Raw genomic sequence first — 23,155 nt, forward strand, 5'->3', positions numbered from 1 at the left:
CGGTTCCTCTCCAGGGACCCCCTCCCGCCCCCAACGCAGAGAGTGAGGAGGGGGCTGACGGTCGTTTCTTCGGCCCCACTCACATCCAGCTGGGGTGCACGGGAATGCCCGACCTGACCGCCTCACACAGCCCTCCCCACAGTTACATAGGTTCAGGTAAGGGATACGATTCGAGCCAAAATGAAACTATAATAGACAGATGGGAATTTCAATTTTTATTGATAGACCAAGATTTCCTATAAATACATAACAAGGTACAATGAACAAGAACAGCATTCTAACATTTAAAACTTAAGCTTTCAGAATCACCTTGATCAATATATAAAGCTTTAGTTTCTAGGAAAAATAATGGGTTTTTTTTCAACATTATTCTTCTCATATGTACAAGTTTCTCAAAATGAGGGATTTTTGAATACAATTTTATAAAGCTTCCTGTGTACAAGAGAAAGTGCCCCTCCACAGCAACTGCACCCCACTGACACCCCACAATAGAAAGGCTTGCAGGACCAGGTATTAGAGGAAAATCCTGACGCTCTACAAACGGGCACGGAGCGCCCCTCTACCACTGCACCAACACGCTGGCAGAAGGGTGGCAAAGCTTGGCCTCAGGGCAGCATGAGACTTCTTCTTAACTATGTACAGCCACACATACATCGATGTCATCCCTACGGCACATGCACACACACCAATGTGTAAGGAACCAATGTGAAAACTTAGGAACAATCAGGAAATGTGTCTTTTTCTGCGTCACAATAAATGAAAAGGACATTTTATGGGATAATGCACTCTTTCATGAGGGCCAGGATAACACGACTCACTGGGCTGGGATTAATTTTGAAACAAGCCTACTCTGATATATGCTTTATTTAAAATTTATATTTACTTCTTAGTTTTCTGAAGAAAGTGGTGTGACAGTCCTCCTTTCAAAGTAGTGATAAAAATAATGGCACCTCAAATTTCTCCCACTGTAATTTAAGATATTTAATATTAACATAAATATCATTTGAATGCATGATAGGAAATTTTTAAGTTCTTAAAAGCTATGCCTTCCTGAAACTTGAAAATGGAAAATAAAGAATATACTGTTCTAGCAGAAGCCTCTTCTGCACATAAAAGGCTCTGAAGCTCATCCAGGGGTGAGCCCCTTACTCTGAGCAGCTGAGATTTACACTGTGCAGGAAAACAATGAACCTGAGAGTACCTGATGGCACCCGGACCCGTGGCAGCCTTGCCCACCTCCAAATAAGTACTGGCTGCACTATAAGAAACCTTGTCAAGGAGGTATTTACAACTTATTTTTATAGAAAGCAGTCCTAAACTCAATAAAGCAAATTAGAAAAGGTGAGGCTATTGCAAAGAACTCCAGGTTATATGTCAGTAGGTTAATGAGATGGCTTCTTTAAGAAATGATGAAGAAAGATCATAGCTCCGTTTTTTAAAAAAATATCATAGGACAGCCAGATATGTTGAATAAAATAACTGAATTATGTTAAAATAAAGATCATTGGTATTATATTGCCAGACTCTCTTTAACTATGTGTAACATAAACAGAAATTAGGGCTAAATATAACTTATAAAAAAATACTCAGGCTCAAAAGAATGGGAGCAGGAAGAAACATGCTATCAACCCTTCTGAGAAGTCCACACGCAGGGTACGGTGCTGTACACGCACGTGACAAATTGTTAGGTGACAGGTGTATATCTGGCTTTCATATTGGTACAGTACCCCTGAGAGTATAATACAATCAAAATACTTAACCTCAGATACTATTGTTATAATATTTTGAAAAACAAAAGTATCATAGAACAGTACAATAAAAGGACGTATTTCACTGACCAGCCATATGTTAACCAAACTCGGGGAAAGAGAGAACGGATTGCCGGCTCCCTTAATTTCTTTTTTGGAACAGTAACGGAAGGTAGCCAGACAGTGAAGCCACATACATAAGCGTGGTTCTGTCCTTGAATTGTCTGGCTCCTCATCAGTCCCGACATTCAGTCACTGGAGCCTTTGGCCAGAACCCAGAAGTACATACGTACACATGCTAGTGTCTTGTAAGTTTCCCAGTCAGTGGAGAGAAGGGGGAAGTCTGACTGGCTCCCATCAGGAAATGAAATAGATGGAGTTCCAAATGCAAGAGTTTGTGCACAAGCCAAAGTAAAGGTAAAAGGAGTGTTTTCCATATTATTTTCCACAGCATAGGAAGAAAACAATCTGTACTATTATTACTATTGCATGTCCTCCCTTCTCCAAACGCCTGTGGCTTTTTAATCACTTTTCATCCAGACCCACTTCCTGGAGCAGAGCCAGGCCCCCGAGAAGGCCGGAGGAAGGAGGGGAGACGCCAAGCTGGGGCCACCGCCCCCCCGGGCCGCGAGGCAGGGCTCACTGGCCTTGCTGTGCCGCCTCCTCATTTTTAGGACATTTATAGTAAGAGCAGGTGCATTACAAGATGAGTTATGAAACAACTTAACCTGAAAATCTGAAACACTTCACAAAAAAGTATGAGTTCTAGTTTTTAAAGGAGAAAATACGGTCTAAAGGAGATACAAGCTGCCTTCCAATGCATGAGCCTCCTCTCCTCATGTTTCCTCATAAACTGCATGAGTTCAGTATAGGTCATCCACTTAGCATTTAAGGCACATGGTCAGTCTAAGGGCCACTGGGCAGGGCAGGACAGGGGGCACCCTGTGCCGACACCCCCAACTTCACTGGGACACACCGTCACCCCTGAAGGCGTCAGGTACACAGGCCGAAAACGCCACATAGGAAGGTCCAAACATAACAAGTGCCTTTTTTAAGATTCAACGTTTCAAAGGTATTACAGAATTAAGAACTTTTTCCCACTCTAAAGTAAATATAAGAAGATTATTTATTTGGTATTTAACTTCTCTCTCACCACAAGCCACTCTCCGAGGACCTACTTTCTACACATAGGCTTCCAGCTTTAAAGCAATAACGCCGGTAACGCCTCTCGCAGTGTGCAAATACCCCTAAGAACACAGGAGCCCCGCTCCCCTGTATTAAAGCTCACTAAAACAAAAGCATTTAAAATTAGCTTTAAAAGCCACATCTGCATGCTTTATTTGATGGATTTATGGACCATCGTAATGCAGACCCCTTGGGGCCCACGGTCAACCCTCCCCTGCCCCCTGGTGGGAGGCGCCTTGAAGCTGAGGAGCAAAATCAAACCCTTTCTTAGATGTAGTAAGAGATCTTTAATTTACTTTGGATATATCTAAACTATTTCAAGATATTTAGAAAAGAAAGAAGGAAGAAGGGAAGGAAAGTAAGAAAGAAGGAAGAGAAACGGGAGAGAGAGGAGGAGGGAAGGAATTTTTCTTTAAAATTTTCACCCAAATAAATGAAAATTGTCCTTAGGAATGCAGGACTTAGGAATGTCCTTAGGAATGTCCATGTTCCAGGTGCTCAAAATTCAGGAATTTTCTTACAGAGTCACAGCAAGCATTGGATGCCAGCAGGCAGCTGGCAGTCCGACCTCAGACCCCCGGGCCCGGAGGAGCTTCCACAGGACCCTGGGCAAAAAAACCTCACCCCCATATTCTAAAAAGAAAGAAGAAATACCCAGTGAAGAAGGCGATCCTGAGACCACAGGGGCGAGGCGATGTGGAAGCGAACGGAACAAGCCCCTCGTTCTGGGGTCTCTCCCAGGTCCCGGAAAGCTGTCCTCAGCAAACCCCGCACGGGACCCAACAGTGCTTTAAAGAACCTCCGCTCATTTCCTTTAGCGAATGAAAAGAATAACGAATCTAAAATAACACATTTATTTCAGAGAAAACAATGCCTCCAAAAAAACATCCTAAACAATTTTAAGAAACAAAGATGTTCAACTGCGAAATTTTGTCCCACACAGAAGACATCTATGCATCCATCACACTAGATCCCGCTGTACACCACCATCCTCCCAACCCCACAAAAGGAAAACAAATTGTTTTAAATAGAAGCAATATTTGGTTATGAAAAGGAGAAGGCCACATATGGCTTGTGGAAATGTGTTACATGGAGTCCTGAAAAAAACCCATCACAGCCAGTGCTGCAAAGAGAACAGAAGCATGAAACAGAGAACGAAAATGGCCGAAGAGACGGGACGGGAAGCTGGGGCTCCACTCCCGCAAGGACGGCAGCCGCGGGCGCCCCCGCAGAGGTCGCAGGAGGACAGCTGCGCTCCGGAGTTGTAACTTCTCACCGCGTGTCTCCCTGTTCAAAGAGGCAGATGTTTATACAGATCCCTTGTTTAGAAACTTGGACTCTGCCAAAACTGAAAAGCATTTCAGTGCACTTCTCTGTGTTTTCCATTCTTTGCATCATTTTATTTTCCTTTACAAGAAATAACAGAAACACTCAAATTGGTCCAAACTGCTAACCAAAACCAAGAGAGAAACAAGGCTTCCGGTCCAATCTCTCCACCCCCAGCCGCTGGCCAGAGCCGAGAGCAGGAAATAGACCCCAGGCACAGCCTGCACGCACCCCAACCTGACTCTTTCTGGAACACAAAGGATTTTAACTGAGGACTGTTTGACCTGGAGAGTTTATTCAAGGGTGACGTTTTCTATGCATTCAAGCAAAGACCTAATCATTTACAACTACTGAAAAGAGATACTTAGCAGGGGCTTCATTTAAAAATACAGAAATACAAAGAGAGATCTGGATGTTGTGCCTTGTTTCATTATTTTAAAACACTGAGCACAGACTGTCTCAAAACTATGTAACTTGGGTAAATTTTATAGTACAGGCTAATAATTTTTTTAAACTATATAAAGCACCTACAACATTATAGACTTACTATAAAACACAAATGATTTTTGTTTTTACAGTTTTTAAAAACACATCCCATATCCAAGTTTCTTCATGATGTTTCATCAATTTTTAGTATTATAAATGTCTTTTAATTTTAGGATTTTCGAAAATGGATTGGGAGGTTTTTATTATTCTGACCTTCCCTGTGTTTTCATTTTAAAATATCCCCCTCATGAACTGCTTTCCACCAAAACTAATAATAATATAATAACATCAACTGCATCTTTTTTGTTTCTTAAATATTCAAAATGTTCTCCAGGCCCCTAAGAAACATCAGTTGGAGAATTCTGCAACTGAGTTAAACAGCTGAGTTGGGTAATGAGGCATTCATTACCTTTGAAAAAATACAAAAAAAACTCTCTCCAGGGCATCCGGTCCTTCCACCAGAAAAGAAGTGCTGTGTCTGTGTTTCCCCAAAACGTCCGGCAAGAGCCTGGGTGAAGGCTCACCCCATTCCCAAGAGGGGGCCAGAGGGGGAGGAGCTGGCTTTTCAACTTAGAAGGAAAGAGAACTGGTGCTACACCCTAGTCTTCCATGAACTCTATCAAACACTACCCGCAGTGGGAACGAGTTCATTTTATTTTAAAGTGCAGTTATCTACAACCACCTAAGCATGAAAATGTCCACGATTCTCGTGCATCCTGATGGTTCAGAGCCACCGGGACCGCTTACTCAGGATAAGACCAGCCAGTTACAGAGATCACACACTCACAGAAAGTCACTCTGCAACTGAACGTAGGTTAGTCCTGACTCACTTGAGTGATCTCCAAACCAGATCTCTACTGTCACATCCTAATTGCTAACATTTTATAAAGTAAAAAGTTACCAGTAAAATCAAAAAAGCTCATTATTTGCCAAACAGACTATATGTTTTTGATATACCCCCACACACAAAAACCTGATGTAATGTATAATTTTAGCAAAACAACAGACTCCCTCCCAGGAAACAGCTGGACTCATCTGGGGCTTTTAGGCTGCAGGAGCTATCCAAGCTCCCTTCTCCTGTCTTAAAACAGGAAACACGAAATGGATGCTTGGAATAGATGCAAAACCTTGGAAACAACATACCTGGACCTTCTATGTCAGTCTTTCTTTGTAAAGTTTATAATTGTTGAGTTAAAAACCGAAAACATGAGCAAAAACATCACTTTATAATGTTCACATGCTAAATGCTATCGTGTGACATTTGTAAATTGTAAGTTTTCCTCATTTAGATGGAAAGCTCACCTGCTCCCGGACCTTTCCTACTCCCCCTAACAATCCCCCAACCCCAGGAAGCCTATCCAGTAGGAATCACTCCGAATAAATGAATGAATAAGTGAATGAATGCCTGGCTTAACTTCTAAAGTACAGAAGAGCTCGGAATACACTTACTTGGTTCATAATAGTCCACTATGGACACTGAAGCATCTTGTGTATTTGAAACTTTGAAGTCTCTCACAGCAGGAATATCAACACAAAAATGGGTTTCGTTTACCTTGAAAAATACAAAAGGGGGTGGTAGACTCTGTGTTCATGACAAAGCAAGAGACATTTCTTTCTCTTATCATTTTAGGTAACAGAAAGAAACTAACTTTTAGGGAGGACTTCCATGTGCCCAGTACTATGATAATCACTTTATGTAAATTATCTCATTTAACTCATGCAACAAGCCTAACAAGACAGGTCTTCTTACCTCCCTCCACCTGACAGGGGCTCTGAGAACTGGAGCAGACCTGTAAGGGGCAAGCACAGGACCCGTGCTCCAGCCCCTGTACCTTGCCCAGACCTGTGTTAGGCAGGGCACGGCCCCAGCACCCCTTCTCCGGAGAACTGCCCTCAGCTCATGGGAGCTACTCCCCAGGGTGGGGGGTAACCCCAGGGTGGAGGGTGAACCCCACATCAGTAACTGATTGATACGGGGAACAAAAGGCCAGCCTCCTTGCCTCCAAGGGGCAGCTTATGTCAACTGGGCAAACAGTGCTGGTCAAGGAATCTGAAATTGATAAATTCCTTCAAACATTCCATTATTGCCAACAGCCATCAAAGAAAAGTCAAATTAATCAGTCAAAACCTACTGTACACTCATTACGATAACCATTAAGATATCAGAGATACAGGACAAACCCCAAAATCAATGACATTATTAAATAGAAAACTTAAATTTGTTTCTCAAGTTCCAAAGCAAACACGCAGCTTTCCAGCAATATTTGATACCTGAAAATTCCTGAACAGAAGAAAAAAGACCTAGAGGCTCTAAATTAGCTTTAACAATTCTAGCCAGAGAGTTTCCCTAAAAGAAATGAGACTGTTCAGGAACTAGCTTTTTTGAAGGATATCTATTGCCAGAGAATGCATTTCTGATTCTTACATGGCAAAACTGGAATAAGAAACACAGCATCCCCCTCATGTGACGTGAGAGCCAAAGAACACTTAGGATTCAACCTCAGCTCAACCCCAAGTTCCACATAGATGTTAAAGAAAAGAATAAATTACACACCAGCAGTTTTGAGACATAACAAGTCTTTAATTCTTCCTCACTTAATGTTCCTCTTGCATATTTTATGTCCTTATTCTCAGATCAGTAATTTTCATATGGGAATGGGAAAAGTATATGAAAGTTACATAACAATTCTGTGCAAAGACCAAGCCTCTGAGAATATTCTATGATTTATGCACCTACCTTTTCAAAGCAGGAATACTAACCCCTCTGGAATTTATGAAAAGCCTCATGAAAGCATTTTAAAACTTGCGATTAAAGCTTTCATCCTAGGCATTCAAAGAAATATACTTTTTTTATATAACTTTTTACTTTATTTTATAAAACTCCCTGAGACAGAGGGGTTCTCAAGTAGAGATCAGGACTGAATTTTCGAAATTATGATCTGACAGTTTCTATATATTCATTATCATTTTTATGGGCTTTCGTCAGGTTCCTCATGAATAGTAATTCCCTTTAAACTAATTTGATAATGTCTTTTTAGCAGGGAAATATATACAGTTGCCACATTAAAGTCACCCAGGGACACAGAAAGCTAAACACGCGTAAAATAAGGTAGACTTCTGAACGCAATGGACACTAGCTTTGTCACTATACAAAACTTACGTTTTCCTACTTACAGAATCTAAATACAGGTTGAGTTTTCCATGATCGTGTTCCACTTTCTTCACTGTCTCGCTCAGAGGAATTGCGCCTGAGGGCACAGTAAAGCCACTGAGGAGATGAACTTCCATAAGGGCCATGCCACTTCTAGCTGGACCCAAATACCTAAGTCAAAGAGGCAAGGATGGAAGAAAATTCCCTTTAGGAAAAAGCTAAAGCTGTTGGCAAACTATCTTAAACTACGTAAAAACTAAAACTGCCAAGTGGCACTACAAGTATATACTGGAAAGTCATAGAACAGGCGATCCTTTCCTCACAGGTGTGAAAGTCTTGTGACTTGCAACATCGGAGGAAGGACAATATAACTGTGTCCCTTCAATGTGAATCGCCTGCTGAATAATAGGCTGGAGCCTGTGGCTTGTAACAAGGACGACCAGATGCCCCTGAGCAGACAACCCTGTTTTCTAGCTGGTGATTCCAAACGGAATTGCATTTTTCACTTTCTCAAAAGCTGACAGCACGAAGCATTCCAGCTGAATACCAGGGACTAGAGAGGAGGCACCCTTCAACCCCTTCACGGTGGATGGGAGCCGAGCCTGGAGCATCGTTGGCTTCGTCTGCTTTTAGAAAAGGAAGACCAGCAGGGAGAGTCCTTTCCTTTGTTCTCCCACATACTTGGGGCACATGTTGTGTTTTCAGTGGCCACCTGGAGAGAATTACAAGCCTTGGAAAGTCTGATTACACTGCATCACTCTCTCACCCCGTCGTACACAATGTGAGCGTCCAAGGATCTGCACACCAGCTGCATTTTTTCTCCTTTAAAAGAAGTATTTTTCTGAAATGAATAGGTGGCAGGAGCTCTCGGCTTGGAGCAGAAAGAGCCCAGCTCGGTTATGGAAAAGAGTTTATCTCTAGCATAAAAGGGTCATAATATTAAGCTGGTTCCATCAGTTCCTGCTTGCAGATGGCAAAGGCCAGCAGGCAGAGAAGCTCGCTTTTTAGAGCCGCAAACCAATGCCCGCTGAGCATGTCTGCCTGAGAAGCCACACGGTGCAACAGCCATGGCAGCTGGTGCAGCAATGCCAGCAGCTGACGCCTGCTGGGTGGGGCACTTGCCCAAAGAGGTGCTACTGGGCATCTGCCTGGAGGTGTGTGTGGGTGAGCAAAACTACAGACGAGGAAACAGCCGCTCTGCTTAAATGATGCCCGTCAGCACACCACCGGAAGCGCCTGCACTCACTCAGGCAGAATTTGTGAAATTACCGCCCCACACGGAAACTTTGTCTGACGTGAGTAGGGCACAGACCCTACTGGTGGGAATAAAGCTCCTAAAATAAAAAGCCCAGTTACTCTAGTTAAAAGCACTTAAAAATTCACTTAGAGTATTATTTGTATTTCCTTTCATATTTTCCTCAGAAAACTAGTAGCAGCATCTAAATCCTTTTCACTGTGATCCTCACCCTCACATGAAAACAGTTCCCAGTCCTCCAAAAAGGAAAATAACAGTATGCAGTTCTACCTATATCCTCGATCTGTCAGTCACTGGCCAGCAGAGTCCTGGGCCGGCCTGAGACTTGGAACCCTGCACCCTTACATGAGCCGCTATAAATAATCAGGCCCCGTCATGGGCTGACTCCTAATTTTACCTCATTTTCCTCCTCTGTTTCTTCACATGACCTCTGAAAGGGGTAAAACCTCTCTCATAGGGCCATAAAATTCTTTTCTTCGCCCTTTTCAAAACGAAACCTGCTTGGGGGATTTACCTTACTAATCTCTGTTCCCCTTCCAAACAATATGTTCCACGAAGACAGCGCCTGCATCTTTCTGGTTCACCACTGTATTCCAACCCCTGGCACGTATGCACACTCAGCCAGCATTTACTGAGCAAAGGAATGACTGACTGAAGGGCTGGAAAAGCGGGCGTGACGACAGCACCTACTTTATAGCTACTGAGAGGATTCGGCCAGATGCACGTCAGAGCGCTGGGGCTATGCCTGGCGTGTAAGCTTGTGACAAATGCAGATTGTTACTGTTTACAACAGTAGCTCAGTGTTGTTATTCTGCAACAGAACCCATTTACAAGCTTGTAATTACAAGAATAACAGGAGCCCCAGTTTCTTCTCAGCTGGGAAGGAAGCCACCACAAAGACTGATCTCTCACTACTCGTCCAAATGCCCAATAAGGGGAGAAATGGGGCGAATCCAGGCGACACCTTACACCAAAATCATGAACACAAGACCCAAAGACAGGACAGATGGTGGGAGCAGCAGAATTTACTACTATCTACATATGGCTGTGTATTACTCTATTTTATATGGTAGCAGTAATTAAATGTACATATAATGAAATCTTCAAGTCTTTTTTTAAAGGAGAAAGAGGAAGAGGAGGGACTTAATTTAGAGAAACCAACCTCGTGCACACATTCAAATTCAAGCGATTGACATCATCCTTATTTTCTTTTACAGAAACATCTAAATCAAAGGCTTCTTGGTTTTCAATAGATTTTCGTCTTCTAGAAGACCTTGACTCTTTCACATTATAGACAACATTAAGCTGCAAGAAATGACAAATTAGCATAAATAAGAAATTAGCAATAAACTGCCATCATTACATATTAGGCAGTGATTCTCTTTGGGACAAATCCAAGTAGATTTGCAATCTTCTACCTAGGAAAAAAATCAGTTTTACCAGCTAACAAAGTATCAGTATTAATAAATATTGTTACAGATGTTTATAAGCAACAATTTTTTGAATTGAGAAAACTGGCTGGTAATATTCCAAAACAGGTATCAGAGACCACTGTAGATGATATTCACAGGTATCGTGTCTTCAAAGAATGTAAAACATTCCTTTGAGGGAAGAAGTGGAACTATTGCCAACCTTCTTGATGCAACTTTATTGCATCTGCTGCCCGACCAGAGTCATTTATCACAAACTGGAACCTTAGAAACTCTCAGTACGATAAATCAAAACTGAAACATCTAAGAGCCTTGGCTGAACAGAAACCTGGCTAACTCCTGGCATTTCTTTTTGCTCACACAATGTTTTTCAAAGATGACGAGATAAATGATGGATTTCAGACAGCAGGGCTTTTTCAGCGTATACACTGTGTCCACCACAACATGCGAGCTGCTACTGAGACACAGGGAGTCTGAGGACCGAGTGTTTTTCTCCAAGGTATCCTGAGATCAGAAGCTGGGGAATGAACTCAAACTTTCCGAGGCCTGCCTCATGCTAAACTGAACTGGAATCTGTTTCAATTTTGTACATCTTCCCTTTTTTTTGATACCAAGATTTATAAGCCTTACTATTGCTATGTAATGTTGTCAATTTTCCTTTACTTACACTTAAATCACATACACATACATGCCTCAGAACTAAACATCTCGTACCCTTTATGGATTTGCATACTTAAAAAAAAAATCCCTCTAAGCCTTCATCTTTCAAACATTAAGAGCTCTGACTTTTTATCCTGCCACCCGAGCTCACAGAATCCTTCCCCTCCTTGACCATACTGGAGATCCTCCAACTCCTTCTAAAGTACAATCAAAATTACAGTGTTCCTGGAGCAGCTGAAGACCGGTTTCACAGAGTTGGAAAGACGGTCTGTGTTACTTTCACTGTCTTTCCAATGGCAGGTAACTGCTCACTCAGAGGGCTTCGAGAGATCTGGTAGTTGATTTCCAACAGCTCAGCATTTTATCACCCAAAACAGGTTAACATTTACCAAAACCTGAGAGTTTTCTTCACCCTCCTTTTTCCAGATCACTTACCAAAAAATCAACTAAAGGAAATCTCAATCCCTATTCCTGAGTGTCCAGCTTTTGGGCCACTTTTTCTCCATCACGAGACATGCCTATTGGTCCCCACCTTCTGTTACCTGCTTGTTGATATGGGCAAAGGACTGGCCAACAGGCCAACCAGAAGGCACCACATTTACTGCTGGGTCCTCGGTGCTTCATATAAAAATCACTTGGGTTTATCTTTTTTAATCTACATTTGGATTATCGAGAATGAGTTCCATCCAATTTGGTGATTGAGGTATATGTAATTTTTCAACTGTATCTAAAATATCCTGTGTATTTACTTTTGGATTTACTGTTTGCACTGGAAGAGGGCTGGGGAGTGGGAATTTTTGCATGGTCTTTTTTAGTAAAGACCATTACAACTTGTTCCCTCTTTTCTTTCCATCATTTTCATTGAATGCCATTCTTTTTAACTCTGATCATTTTTCCTTAAGTTTTTTAAAAGCATTTAAATGACGTTTTAAATATCATACAAAATAATCTTAGAATGATTTGGATGTTTCCAAGTCACACCTGACCCTCTACTTCACCAGTGTAACTTTTCTCTGAACTAAAACAGTTATTCTGTTTTTGTAAAAAGTACCTTTCCTTTATAACAGCCATTTTTTTTACTTTCTCAGTAAACTTTTCAGGACTTGTTGTGTTTGTTTTTCCTAACCAAGCACATCACCATCTTTTGTCCTAATACATATTATTTTGCATTTCCAATAAGATGATTTTAAGTCTCTATGATTTTCATGTATTATTTAGTATATAAATATTCAATTCAGTCTTTATCTACTACTTCCATTTTATTCTAACCCTATTCTAGAATAGATCTCTTTGGATTTTCTTCCTGTGCCAGAGCATTGAATATATCATGCTTTAATTGTTTTATTTATTATTATGTAAGATTTCACATGAAAGGGACACATTTCCTAGCTTCAGGTCAACTGCCTGTAATGCCATGTTGACCTTTATATTGTTAGGTGAATATTAAGAAGTTGTAACCAAAATGTGTGTTTCTTTACCAAGTCATAGTAGAAATTCTACCAGCATTACAACTGCCAAGCTGTATTTTCACAAAACAGATGGATTTCCCAACAGTTCACATGAATCATATTGGAGGATTTTAATCCTCACTTCAAAAACATATAATACTCAAGAAATATTTTTCCAATATATTCTCAGTCCATGTAGTTGTGTCTACTCACTAGCTAGTGACATCTCACGTCCTTTTCATTAAAGAAAGCGATTTATCTTGCCTAAGTCAGAGAAATAAATCATTAAGAATTTTACATGTCATGTAAGTTAAAGATTTAGCAGAACCCCAAACCAAGTAATTATTATAACAAGTCACATTTAACTAAACAAAAATAATTGTCGCATACCTGACAAATGGCGAATCCAAAACCATTTGCGGAAATATTAACTTCAGTTGGTTGTACCACCTCAAGCTGAATAAAGGTGAGAAAAAGGTGAATAAGGAGAATTTTCCGTATCTAGGTCCTCCCATCTACACATGGGATCGGTGTCGTCCCCCATTAGGGCTGGAGGCGACCTGGAAGCTCCGGGAACTCGTGGCCGCACGTGTCAAACACCGTGGGTCCCCAGGTCAGGCCTGGGCCCGAGGGGCCCCTCCGCGCAGTGCACAGCTCTGCCCTCCGCGGGGACCGGAGCAGGGGGGACGGGGCCGGGGCCAGCCCCCTCCTCCAACCTCCCACGCCTGGCGCCCAGTCCCCGGCCTCCCGAGAACACAAAGGCCCGTGGCCACCGCCTGTGACCAAGCCGTCCCTTCTCTTCCCTCCGCCATCACCCTCTCCCTCAGCTTCCAGCCTTGAGGTCATCGCTTCCGTCCATCACCTTCAATTTCCCAACAGATTAACTGGGGAAACAAAGTCAGGGTCTAGCACAGCCCTTCACCCACTCTAAGGCGAGAGTTCTATCCCTGCGCCTATCGATTCTCCTACGGAAAACACGCGGCGCAGCTGAAAAGAACCTGGTCTCTGGAGCCACGGGTTCAAACCCTGCCTCTCCAGCGCGTAGTGGTAACAGGACCTCGGATGAGTCACTTGGCCCCCCTCAGCCTCGTTTTATCAAGGGTACTGTGGGGATAAAAGTACCCACTTCTTGGCGTTGGTTTACAAAGTAAACGCAAAGCACATGTGGAAAGCCTGGCACAGAGCCGGTGAGGACGGGGCTCAGCGGGGCCCACTCCTCCGCCCGCGGGGTGTGCCCGGGGCGCCTCCTTCTCTGCACCTCCCAGGGTCTCCCCTCTGACCCCCTCCCCAGCTCAGCACGTCCACCAAGCAGGGCGCCTCCGCCCGCCTCTCCCCAGGGTCCTGGGAAAGGCCCTGGCAGAGGGCAGCAGGATGGGAAGAAGGCAGTATTTCCAGCGCGAGGGCTCCGCCACCCAGAACCTGAGAGAACCACGCCCTCGTCCACACCTCTGCCGTCCGGAGGAGAAAGCAGTTCTGCGCGTCAATCAGAAACTTCACAGGCCTCGGCGAGCTGGGCCCCGTCACGGTCACGGTGACATCTGTCCTCTCCGTGTTCATGAGGGCTGCGAATTCAGACAGGGCCTTCAAGGCCACAACGGTGTCCTGTCGAGGAAAGAACGGTTGTGCATCTAAGTACCTACCAAGGTCTCCAGACAGTAAATTTAGCAAAGTTTAGGAGACCCCCCTATATGCTCATCCACTTCCTGGAGAGTGAAATGCCCCTTTATTCGTCTGTAAATGTCCTTGACCCAGAGGACAGGAGACGCTCGGAAAATACCTGCTGAATGGAACCGGGAATCTACTGTATCCACTACCACAGACAAAAAATGGTTAAAATAGACAGGCAACCAACTTAGTCCATATAATGGCAGATAGAACATTTATCAAGGACAAGAAAAAGTTAAAATCAGTAACTTAAACCTCTGACCTAAGTCACTAAACTTTTAAACTGTCAAGCAATTTTATGAAGTCATGAAAAAAAAATTACCACATACTTCGTAACACACCCACACGTATATACAGCTGAAAAAAACTAAAACCTGTCGCCACCCACCTGAGTAGACGCAAAGCCTCCCAAGCTGTTTCTTTGCCTGCTTAGCCACCTCATAATCGGAATCCCCTCTGAAACCTGGAACTGCAGCAAGTGTGAGAGCAGAGCATAGGCTGCGACTTCAATATCCAGGGAGCGTGGCTGCCAGGAGTCGGAGAGCTGGGGCACTGGTGACACCCAGAACTGCATGCCTCCTGCAAGAGAAAAATAGTAACAGTCTGACCAATTACATAAAAGTCACATTTTATACCACTGAATACACCTCTTACACTGGTCCAAGTTCACTTGACTAGAATAAAAACATATGTATTTCTATACATGTGTAGATTTATGCCAAATATATGTGTATTCATACACACACACACACACACACACATACAGAGATCACTTTTTCAACTTGTACAATTTAGAAACTTTTATTCCTTTCCTACTGCATATATTTGAGAATGTTTTGATGAAAACAATATCCCAAGAGAAATTCCATATGTTTAGTTCAAGACTAAGCAGCTATAAAGAAAGGCATACTATATTCCAGAAGATACTGTACATAATATTTCTGACCAGGCCATCCCCAAAATATTTTAGGGCGCACTGGAAAGAACCCTGTCCCAGGAATCTGCCACTAATGAGCCTAATATTCTGGGAAACCTCCCCTTTTTTTCATTATTTGAAGGCTGGTGTTATAAGTTCAAACTCCAAGCCCCCAAGAAAAAACGAGGGACCCTGGCCAACTCAACAGTCTTCCTAAAGACGTTCCCAGGGCTCCCAGAGCAGCATCCGGCGTGGTGAGAACACAACAGCAAATATTATTACTTAGATGATGATTACGCTTAAGTGGGACATGAAGTCACTACCACACAGCCACGCAGAGAAGAAACGTCAAGGGCTACTCCGGCTTCTATGCGACAGTCATCTAGGCCCCAGCACTGCAACAAGTAATAAGGACTCAATATTTATTACTGCTAATAATAATACACTACTTTTTTTATAGTCTTAGAAGTCCCTAGGCACTTTCCACAGCTCTCCCTTCTTGAATTAACAGAGCTCTGAATCAGTGGACATGATCTAAAATTATTTCTGCCCACCCATCCCCCGCTGCCCTCTCTCTCTCTCACACACTCACACACACACACACACACACACACACACACACACACACACACAGACACACACACCGGATCCCGGACTATAGGGGTCACTTGGGATGTACCAACATCTAGACTTTTTGTCCTGTTGAGGCCCATTCACACACAATCATACTCACAGCTCACTGACGGCATTTTTTAGCATTTGCATTTCTATTCACTAGGATTTTAGTTTCCGTGCTGAACACTTGCTATGTAGCAGGCACTGCACATGATCCCACTTAATCCTACAGCAACCCTAAAATAGGGGTCATGACCATTTTACAGCTGGGGGAAGTGAGGCTCATAAAGGTAAGTAGTAGAACCAGCATCTGAACCCAAGTCTCTCCACAGCCCAAGGTCTTGACCACCTAACCAGAGTGGCATCTAACTGACACATGGCAGAACATACCCAAAAGAGAAATACCCAAGCCCCAAAATTCCCTAGAAAACTGTAGGGAAGAGAAGACCCTGCAGTATGACCACGTCACAGCCATCTGATCTCTTTTGGGTTTTATTTTTCATCCTATTCAGAAGACATCAATGTAATCAACTTCATATCTGCCTTACAAAACCTTCTCACATAGTTCATGCACTTCCTAACGCACATGGCGCGACGCTCTCAGGCCGTTCCCGGGCATCACCTTCTCGTTTTGTTCTCCGAGTCAGCGCACTCAAAGCTTCCTTGGCTACAGGGCTTCCCACGGACGACAGCGCGTAAGTTACAAGGGCTAGAGTATAATTGTCTGAAATTCCTCTACTGAATTCAGACTCCAAAAAGTTGACAGACTCTTGCACATCAATATTAGGCTTGAAAGGAAAAAAATACATATTTTACTCTTCAAAAGAACACATTACCATTAAACAAAAAGTGTTCTCAAACATTCGTTCAAAAAATAATTTCAGCATCTATTAACCACCTGACTTTGTCCTACACAGCAGGAACCAAGGGTGACCATTGATTCGCATGTGAGAGAAACACTGCTTTTCAGTTTTTATGAGTAAGTAGGCACCATTCCTTAGAGGGAATACAAAATAAATAACCTTTGGCCAGTGTTTCTCCCACTCACTGTCATGAACTCAGATGAGAACATAAAATACAGCTTGAGAAATATATTTCTCATAGTTTATCTCAGGTGTTGAAGCTCTAAATTCAGGAGAAAGTTTATCTTCTACATGCCTTATTTAGGGCTGGAAAAATAGTAGGAGCCTAATATAATGAATGGCTGTTTTGATCATGTGAAATGCAACTGGCACTAGGCAGTGAAGGCAACAATGGCTGAGACGGCTCTGGAGCAAAGTCAAGCTCATTAGCATGGCTTTGCAGGCATACCCCCCTCATGCAGGCATCCATGCCCACTTAACACACTTCTGAGAGTGCGGATGTACTTTATACCAAATTAGCAGACATTGCAATTGCTCGGTGATATTTTAGAATTTTAAAAACCCTTCACCATCTAAATTTGCTAGACTGTATTCCCAAATTCCGAAGCATTTTCTATCCCCTAAGAAATCAACCTTTCCAATGACAAAATATCTATTGACTATCTTACCAACAGCAAATACAATTTATATTAGAAAGCATTTCGGAATTCTCTTAGTTGCTTGGAAAGAGTGGGTTCATATTTTTATTCTCAGATTTTGAAATGTGGCCACAAATGCAAAGCAAAAAAGGTGACCAAATTCACTCTTCTTACGTGATATAAAAGCGCAAAACTCTTAAAGCTTCCAGACATATATCTGGCCCATCAAGACCTACTTACCTTGTTTCCCACCAATCATTTATTTAATTAAAGATTAAATACCTGATACTTTTTATATCCCAGGAGAGAAGTCACAATATAAGCTGTAAGCGTCACTGGACTTTCCTGGCCACCTTGAAGCTCCCTGTGAATCACTCTTCCTGGCTCCCAGAATCCACCATTGGACTTCTGATGCCCTTGGAGCCACATGTACGTTCTCTGCAACACATTCTGATCGATATCTATGTAAGGATCAGCCTCAAGGAAGCATCTTAAAACAAAAGCTGACAACCTTGGTGAAAAGAGGGGGGAAATCACATCAAATACACTTTATAGAGTCTTCCAAACAACACTGAGCAAGAAAAATACCAACAATAACAACACTTTTCTTCCCGTAGGAGATTCACCAGAACGGGAACCACTGAAGAAGGAACAAAGGGGAGAAAGGCCACAGGGACAGCCGCCGCGTGAGCGTGGCTGCAGAACTCCAGGGCAGCTCACAAAGTATCGGATTTGGAAAGGAACTTGTAGCTCAACGAATCCAGCCTCATTATTTTATAGAGTGAGAATTCAGCCTTCTAGCAGGCTTAAATTAACTGCCCGAGGTCATTCACCCTGGACTGTTATGTATTTACCAAGGAAGGTGTCATCACACACTTCTCTTGGCCCTAAAGCTGTGCGTGGAGCATACAGAGTTCGCAGTCAGCCTGCAGCTCTTCCAGTTAAAGGAAGTGGGTATTTTCTCTCCTGTAAGACAGGAGTCAGCAACTCACAGCCTGGGGCCAAGTCCGTCTATGTGTGCCTCTCCCCATCACCCTCCACCAAAGAATACATTTTAAAGGGAAAAAGAGAGGAAGGGGTGGGGGCAGAGAGGGGAGAATATGCAGCAGAGATGGCAGCCCCTGACCTATTACTGCCTGTCTGCCAACCCCGCTTCAGAACCCCGTGTGTGAACGTGCAGAGGGTGTCAGCAATAACACACTGAGGCCTTCTGTCTGCAGACCTACACCCTGACTCATGCCAGAAGAAAAGCTGAAGCATGTATGTTTCACCCTAGAAAGGGCTTACTGGGGCAAATATTATGAACATTCAGTAATATCCAGTTCTCTTTTGAGTATGCAGACGAATTCATTTCTGGGCCCCCTTGAAGTGAAGCACAGCCATGTGGCCGCCTCTGAAAATGATGAAAGGAAAAGAAATGGCACCCCAGGCTTAAGCACCTAATTGCCAGTGCCGGATATGCCAGCCTTCTCTTCCCGAGCTGCCGGGAGGCTCTGGGTGAAGTGGTGAGACAACAGCCATGGGTGCATCCGCAGGGAAATGCCCTGTGAGCAGGGGAGAAGCCTTTGTTGTTAAGCTACTGAGATTTGAGAGGACTGTTTCTACAGCACAACTTGACTGACCCTACTGACAGTTATCCCATCTTTTTCTGAGTGAAATACAGAATTGAAGGTAATGCAAGAGAGAAATAATTTTACAAAATCAGCCACACAGAGATCCCATTCTGGAGGAATCTGCATGTTTATTACTTAATTCCGTCACTGTTTTTCACAAAAAAAATAACCTTAAAGAAGCTATGTTGACTGTATTAGCACGAAATTCATGCTGATCATGTCCGATCAAAAAAAGAACCATGTCACAATCTCCTGGTATTTCTAAGCTATTTTCCTGGTCAGCTGTGCCATCTTCATGAAGTATTTTTACATCTGCTTTGCCCTCCAAAAATAAGAGGACTTATGACTTTCCTAAATAAGAACATTTGATTTGCTGCTGTTTTAAAACCATATTTAAAAGGAGAATCTCTTTCACAGCCAGGCTATGGGAAAAGCGACCTCCGAGCCTATTTGCAGAGAGACACATCTGTCAGTCTCATGCCTTGTGATGCTGGGAGAGCGTATCCCAGGACACGGATTTGTTCTGCTGACAGAACACTTACCAAGTGCTCCCAGAAGGGTCGTCATTGCCAAAAGCACTGAAGGAGCCGTCCGCCCTCTGATAAAGAAGCTCCCTCTGGTAACCTGAATGCCCCAGAACAGAAAGTCAGTGTGACCAGCTAACGTGAGTGAGCGTTTCTAGGCACAGCTTCCTACTGAGGGAACACGGGCAGAGGACGGGAAACAAGACGTCAGATGAGCAACTGATAATGAATATGTCTATATGAAGTGCTGTGGGGAATTTAAAATATCAAGGCTTTTCAAGCACAATGTGTAAAGTGAGAACTGTGACAGTCCCAGATTAAACTCAGAAGAATCTACCACACAGGCAGCCGAGGCCAGCCATTCACAAGCCAGCAAATTCAAGACCAACTTCTATTTAACTCTGTAGAGTTGGCTCAGTGGTTTCAAGGCTTAGTCATCCAAGACAGTTTGCTACAGAAGAAAAGTACTACCTAGAGTATCATAATTAAAGTTTAAGACTAAAACAGAAAACATCTCTACATCCTATTTTAAGGTCCGCAACAGAGGAGGGCAAGTTGCTAAATAATCCAAAACAGTGGCTCTGAGCTCTTTGGCCCTGGCCAACATGAGGCGAACCAGACCCGCTGGTCTGCCCACCCCCTCAACAACAAGTTCCCAAAACAAAAAAGATCCTGGGTAGTAAGTCTCACTGTAGAAGTAAGTTGGGGAGGGGGCTCAGGCTCCCTGACCTGCCTTAACAAAAACAGCCATTTCATATTTGCAAGTAAATGATTGCAAAGAAGACGCAGACGTTTCATATTTGCAAAGCAGTGCACGCATGCAGGTCTCAGGCCAGTGACCGGGAAGTCCTAGGCCAAACTCTGACAGAGACACCAGGCGATCCACGACAAAGGCACTTGCCAAACGTGAAATTAAATGGCAATAATTCAGCCTTAAAAAGCAAGCAGAAGCAGAAGCCAGGAAGAGTCCCAACACAAGCATTATCAGTGACTCTCAGATAACCAAGCCCCCTTCCTGAAAATCCCAGAATCTGCTCCAGACAGACGAGGGGGGACACACAGGGAGCCTGGCAGCAGGCCCTGCAGAGCCTGGAAACCATAGACATGGAACATGTTGATTTCAGTCCCTAGTCAACTCTAGTAACAGAAGTATTTACTTTAGAACACCACGTTTTAAAAGCAGCAGTAACACTAAGTATTCACATTTGACTAACAAAACATGAGCATCAATGGTTTAGAATTAATTAATCTGCTCTTGCCATATCCCAGACTTTTCTCCTTGAACCTTTCCACAAGAATCACCAAATCTGAATATATGGCTTAAGCTCCAATAAGGCAATGCACGTGAAAAACAAGACACTGTTCATGGTGCCCTTTAAGGCCTGTGGTAAAAGAGACATAAACAACATTTAAGTGGTGACAGAATGTTGCTTAATTTAAAGAATGGGGTTATAATCATTACACCTAAAACTGAAATATTACGGTTGCACAATAAACTAGCCTTTATCCAATATTGACTATGTGTCAGGAATTGTTCAAAGCCCTTTTCAGGTGTTAAATCAGGAAATTATCACAATGACTCTATGACAAAGATGCTGTTATTCCCACTTAGAGATGATGAAACCAGAACCCAGAATACAACAAGCGCAAGGCCACACAGCTAGCAGGTGTTGAAGGCAGGAATTAGCCAAGGTCTATCCATCTCCAAAGCTGCTGTTTCCTGTAATTCACGGAGGCCCAAAGTCAGTAGAAGAAGGGACATAATACAAATCAGAGCAGAAATAAATAAAATCAAGAAGAATAAAACAATAGAAAGAATCAATGAAACCAGGAGCTGGCTCTTCAAGAAAACAAGCAAAATAGATAAACCCCTAATGAGACTTATCAAGAAAAAAAGAGAGTGTACACACATAAACAGAATCAGAAATGAGAAAGAAAAATCGCTACAGACACCATAGAAACAAAAAGAATTACTAGAGAATACTATGAAAAACTATATGCTTACAAACTGGATGACCTAGAAGAAATAGACAACTTTCTAGAAAAATACAACCTTCCGAGACTGACCCAGCAAGAAACAGAAAATCTAAACAGACCAATTACCAGCAATGAAATTGAATTGGTAATCAAAAAACTACCTAAGAAAAAAACCTCTGGACCAGATGGCTTAACTGCTGAATTTTATCAAACATTTAGTGAAGACCTAATACCCATCCTCCTTAAAGTTTTCCAAAAAGTAGAAGAGAAGGGAATACTTCCAAACTCATTCTGTGAGGCCAGCATCACTCTAATACCAAAACCAGGCAAAGACATCACAAAAAAAGAAAATTATAGACCAATATCCCTAATGAACACAGATGTAAAAATACTCCATGAAATATTAGCAAACCAAATTCAAAAATACATCAAAAAGATCATCCATCATGATCAAGTAGGATTTATTCCAGGGATGCAAGGATGGTACAATATTTGAAAATCCATCATCATCCACCACATTAACAAAAAGAAGAACAAAAATCACACAATCATCTCCACAGATGCTGAAAAAGCATTTGACAAAATTCAACATCCATTCATGATAAAAATTCTCAACAAAATGGGTATAGAGGGAAAGTACCTCAACATAATAAAGGCCATATATGACAAAACCATGGCCAATATTATACTTCACAGCAAAAAGCTGAAAGCTTTTCCTTTAAGATCGGGAACAAGTCATGGACACACACTCTCGCCACACTGCTTTTCAACATAGTACTGGAGGTCCTCGCCACAGCAACCAGACAACACAAAGAAATAAAAGGCAACCAGATCGGCAAGGAAGTAAACTGTCACTGTTTTTGGATGACATGATATTGTACACAAAAAACCCTAAAGAATCCACCCAAAAACTACTAGAACTAATAACTGAATTTAGCAAAGTTGCAGGATACAAAACTAATACACAGAAATCTGTTGCACTCCTATACACTAATGATGAACTAGAAGAAAGAGAAATCAGGAAAACAACTCAATTTACAATTACATCAGAAAGAATAAAATATGTAGAAATAAACCTAACCAAGAAGGTGAAAGACCTATACCCTGAAAAATACAAGATGCTCTTAAGAGAAATTAAAGAGGACACCAATAAATGGAAATACATCCCATGCTCATGGATAGGAAGAATTAATATTGTCAAAATGGCCATCCTGCCTAAAGCAATCTACAGATTCAATGCAATCCGTATCAAAATACCAACAGCATTCTTCAATGAACTAGAAGAAATAGTTTTAAAATTCATATTGAACCACAGAAGACCTCAAATAGCCAAAGCAATCCTGAGAAGGAAGGATAAAGCTCCCCAACTTCAAGCTCTACTACAAAGCCACAGTAATCAAGACAATTTGGTACTGGCACAAAAACAGACCCATAGATCAATGGAATAGAATAGAGAGCCCAGATATAAACCCAAGCATATACGGTCAACTAATATATGATATAGGAGTCATGAATATACAATGGGGAAAAGACAGCCGCTTCAACAGCTGGTGTGGTCAAAACTGGACAGCTACATGCAAGGGAATGAAACTGGATCACTGTCTAACCCCATACACAAAAGTAAACTCAAAATGGATCAAAGACCTAAATGTAAG

General features: G+C 42.4%; 1 protein-coding gene across 1 annotated transcript in view; it reads right to left on the bottom strand.

Annotated features, from left to right (window-relative positions):
* Nucleotides 1–3,773: 3,773 nt before the first annotated feature.
* Nucleotides 3,774–23,155, bottom strand: part of CD109 (CD109 molecule) — a 91,463-nt gene continuing 72,081 nt past the window's right edge. Inside the window, exons 24-33 of the mRNA XM_073224710.1 lie at nt 19,542–19,623; nt 17,669–17,897; nt 16,508–16,673; nt 14,743–14,933; nt 14,136–14,291; nt 13,080–13,145; nt 10,314–10,456; nt 7,920–8,067; nt 6,195–6,297; nt 3,774–4,220 (exon numbers count right to left, since the gene is read on the bottom strand). Of these exons, the coding sequence (XP_073080811.1) occupies nt 4,045–4,220; nt 6,195–6,297; nt 7,920–8,067; nt 10,314–10,456; nt 13,080–13,145; nt 14,136–14,291; nt 14,743–14,933; nt 16,508–16,673; nt 17,669–17,897; nt 19,542–19,623 (1,460 nt within the window). The 3' untranslated portion in view covers nt 3,774–4,044. The remainder of the gene's footprint in view (nt 4,221–6,194; nt 6,298–7,919; nt 8,068–10,313; nt 10,457–13,079; nt 13,146–14,135; nt 14,292–14,742; nt 14,934–16,507; nt 16,674–17,668; nt 17,898–19,541; nt 19,624–23,155) is intronic.

Source organism: Manis javanica, chromosome 16 (assembly GCF_040802235.1).
Source record: "Manis javanica isolate MJ-LG chromosome 16, MJ_LKY, whole genome shotgun sequence".
Lineage (NCBI taxonomy): Eukaryota > Metazoa > Chordata > Mammalia > Pholidota > Manidae > Manis > Manis javanica.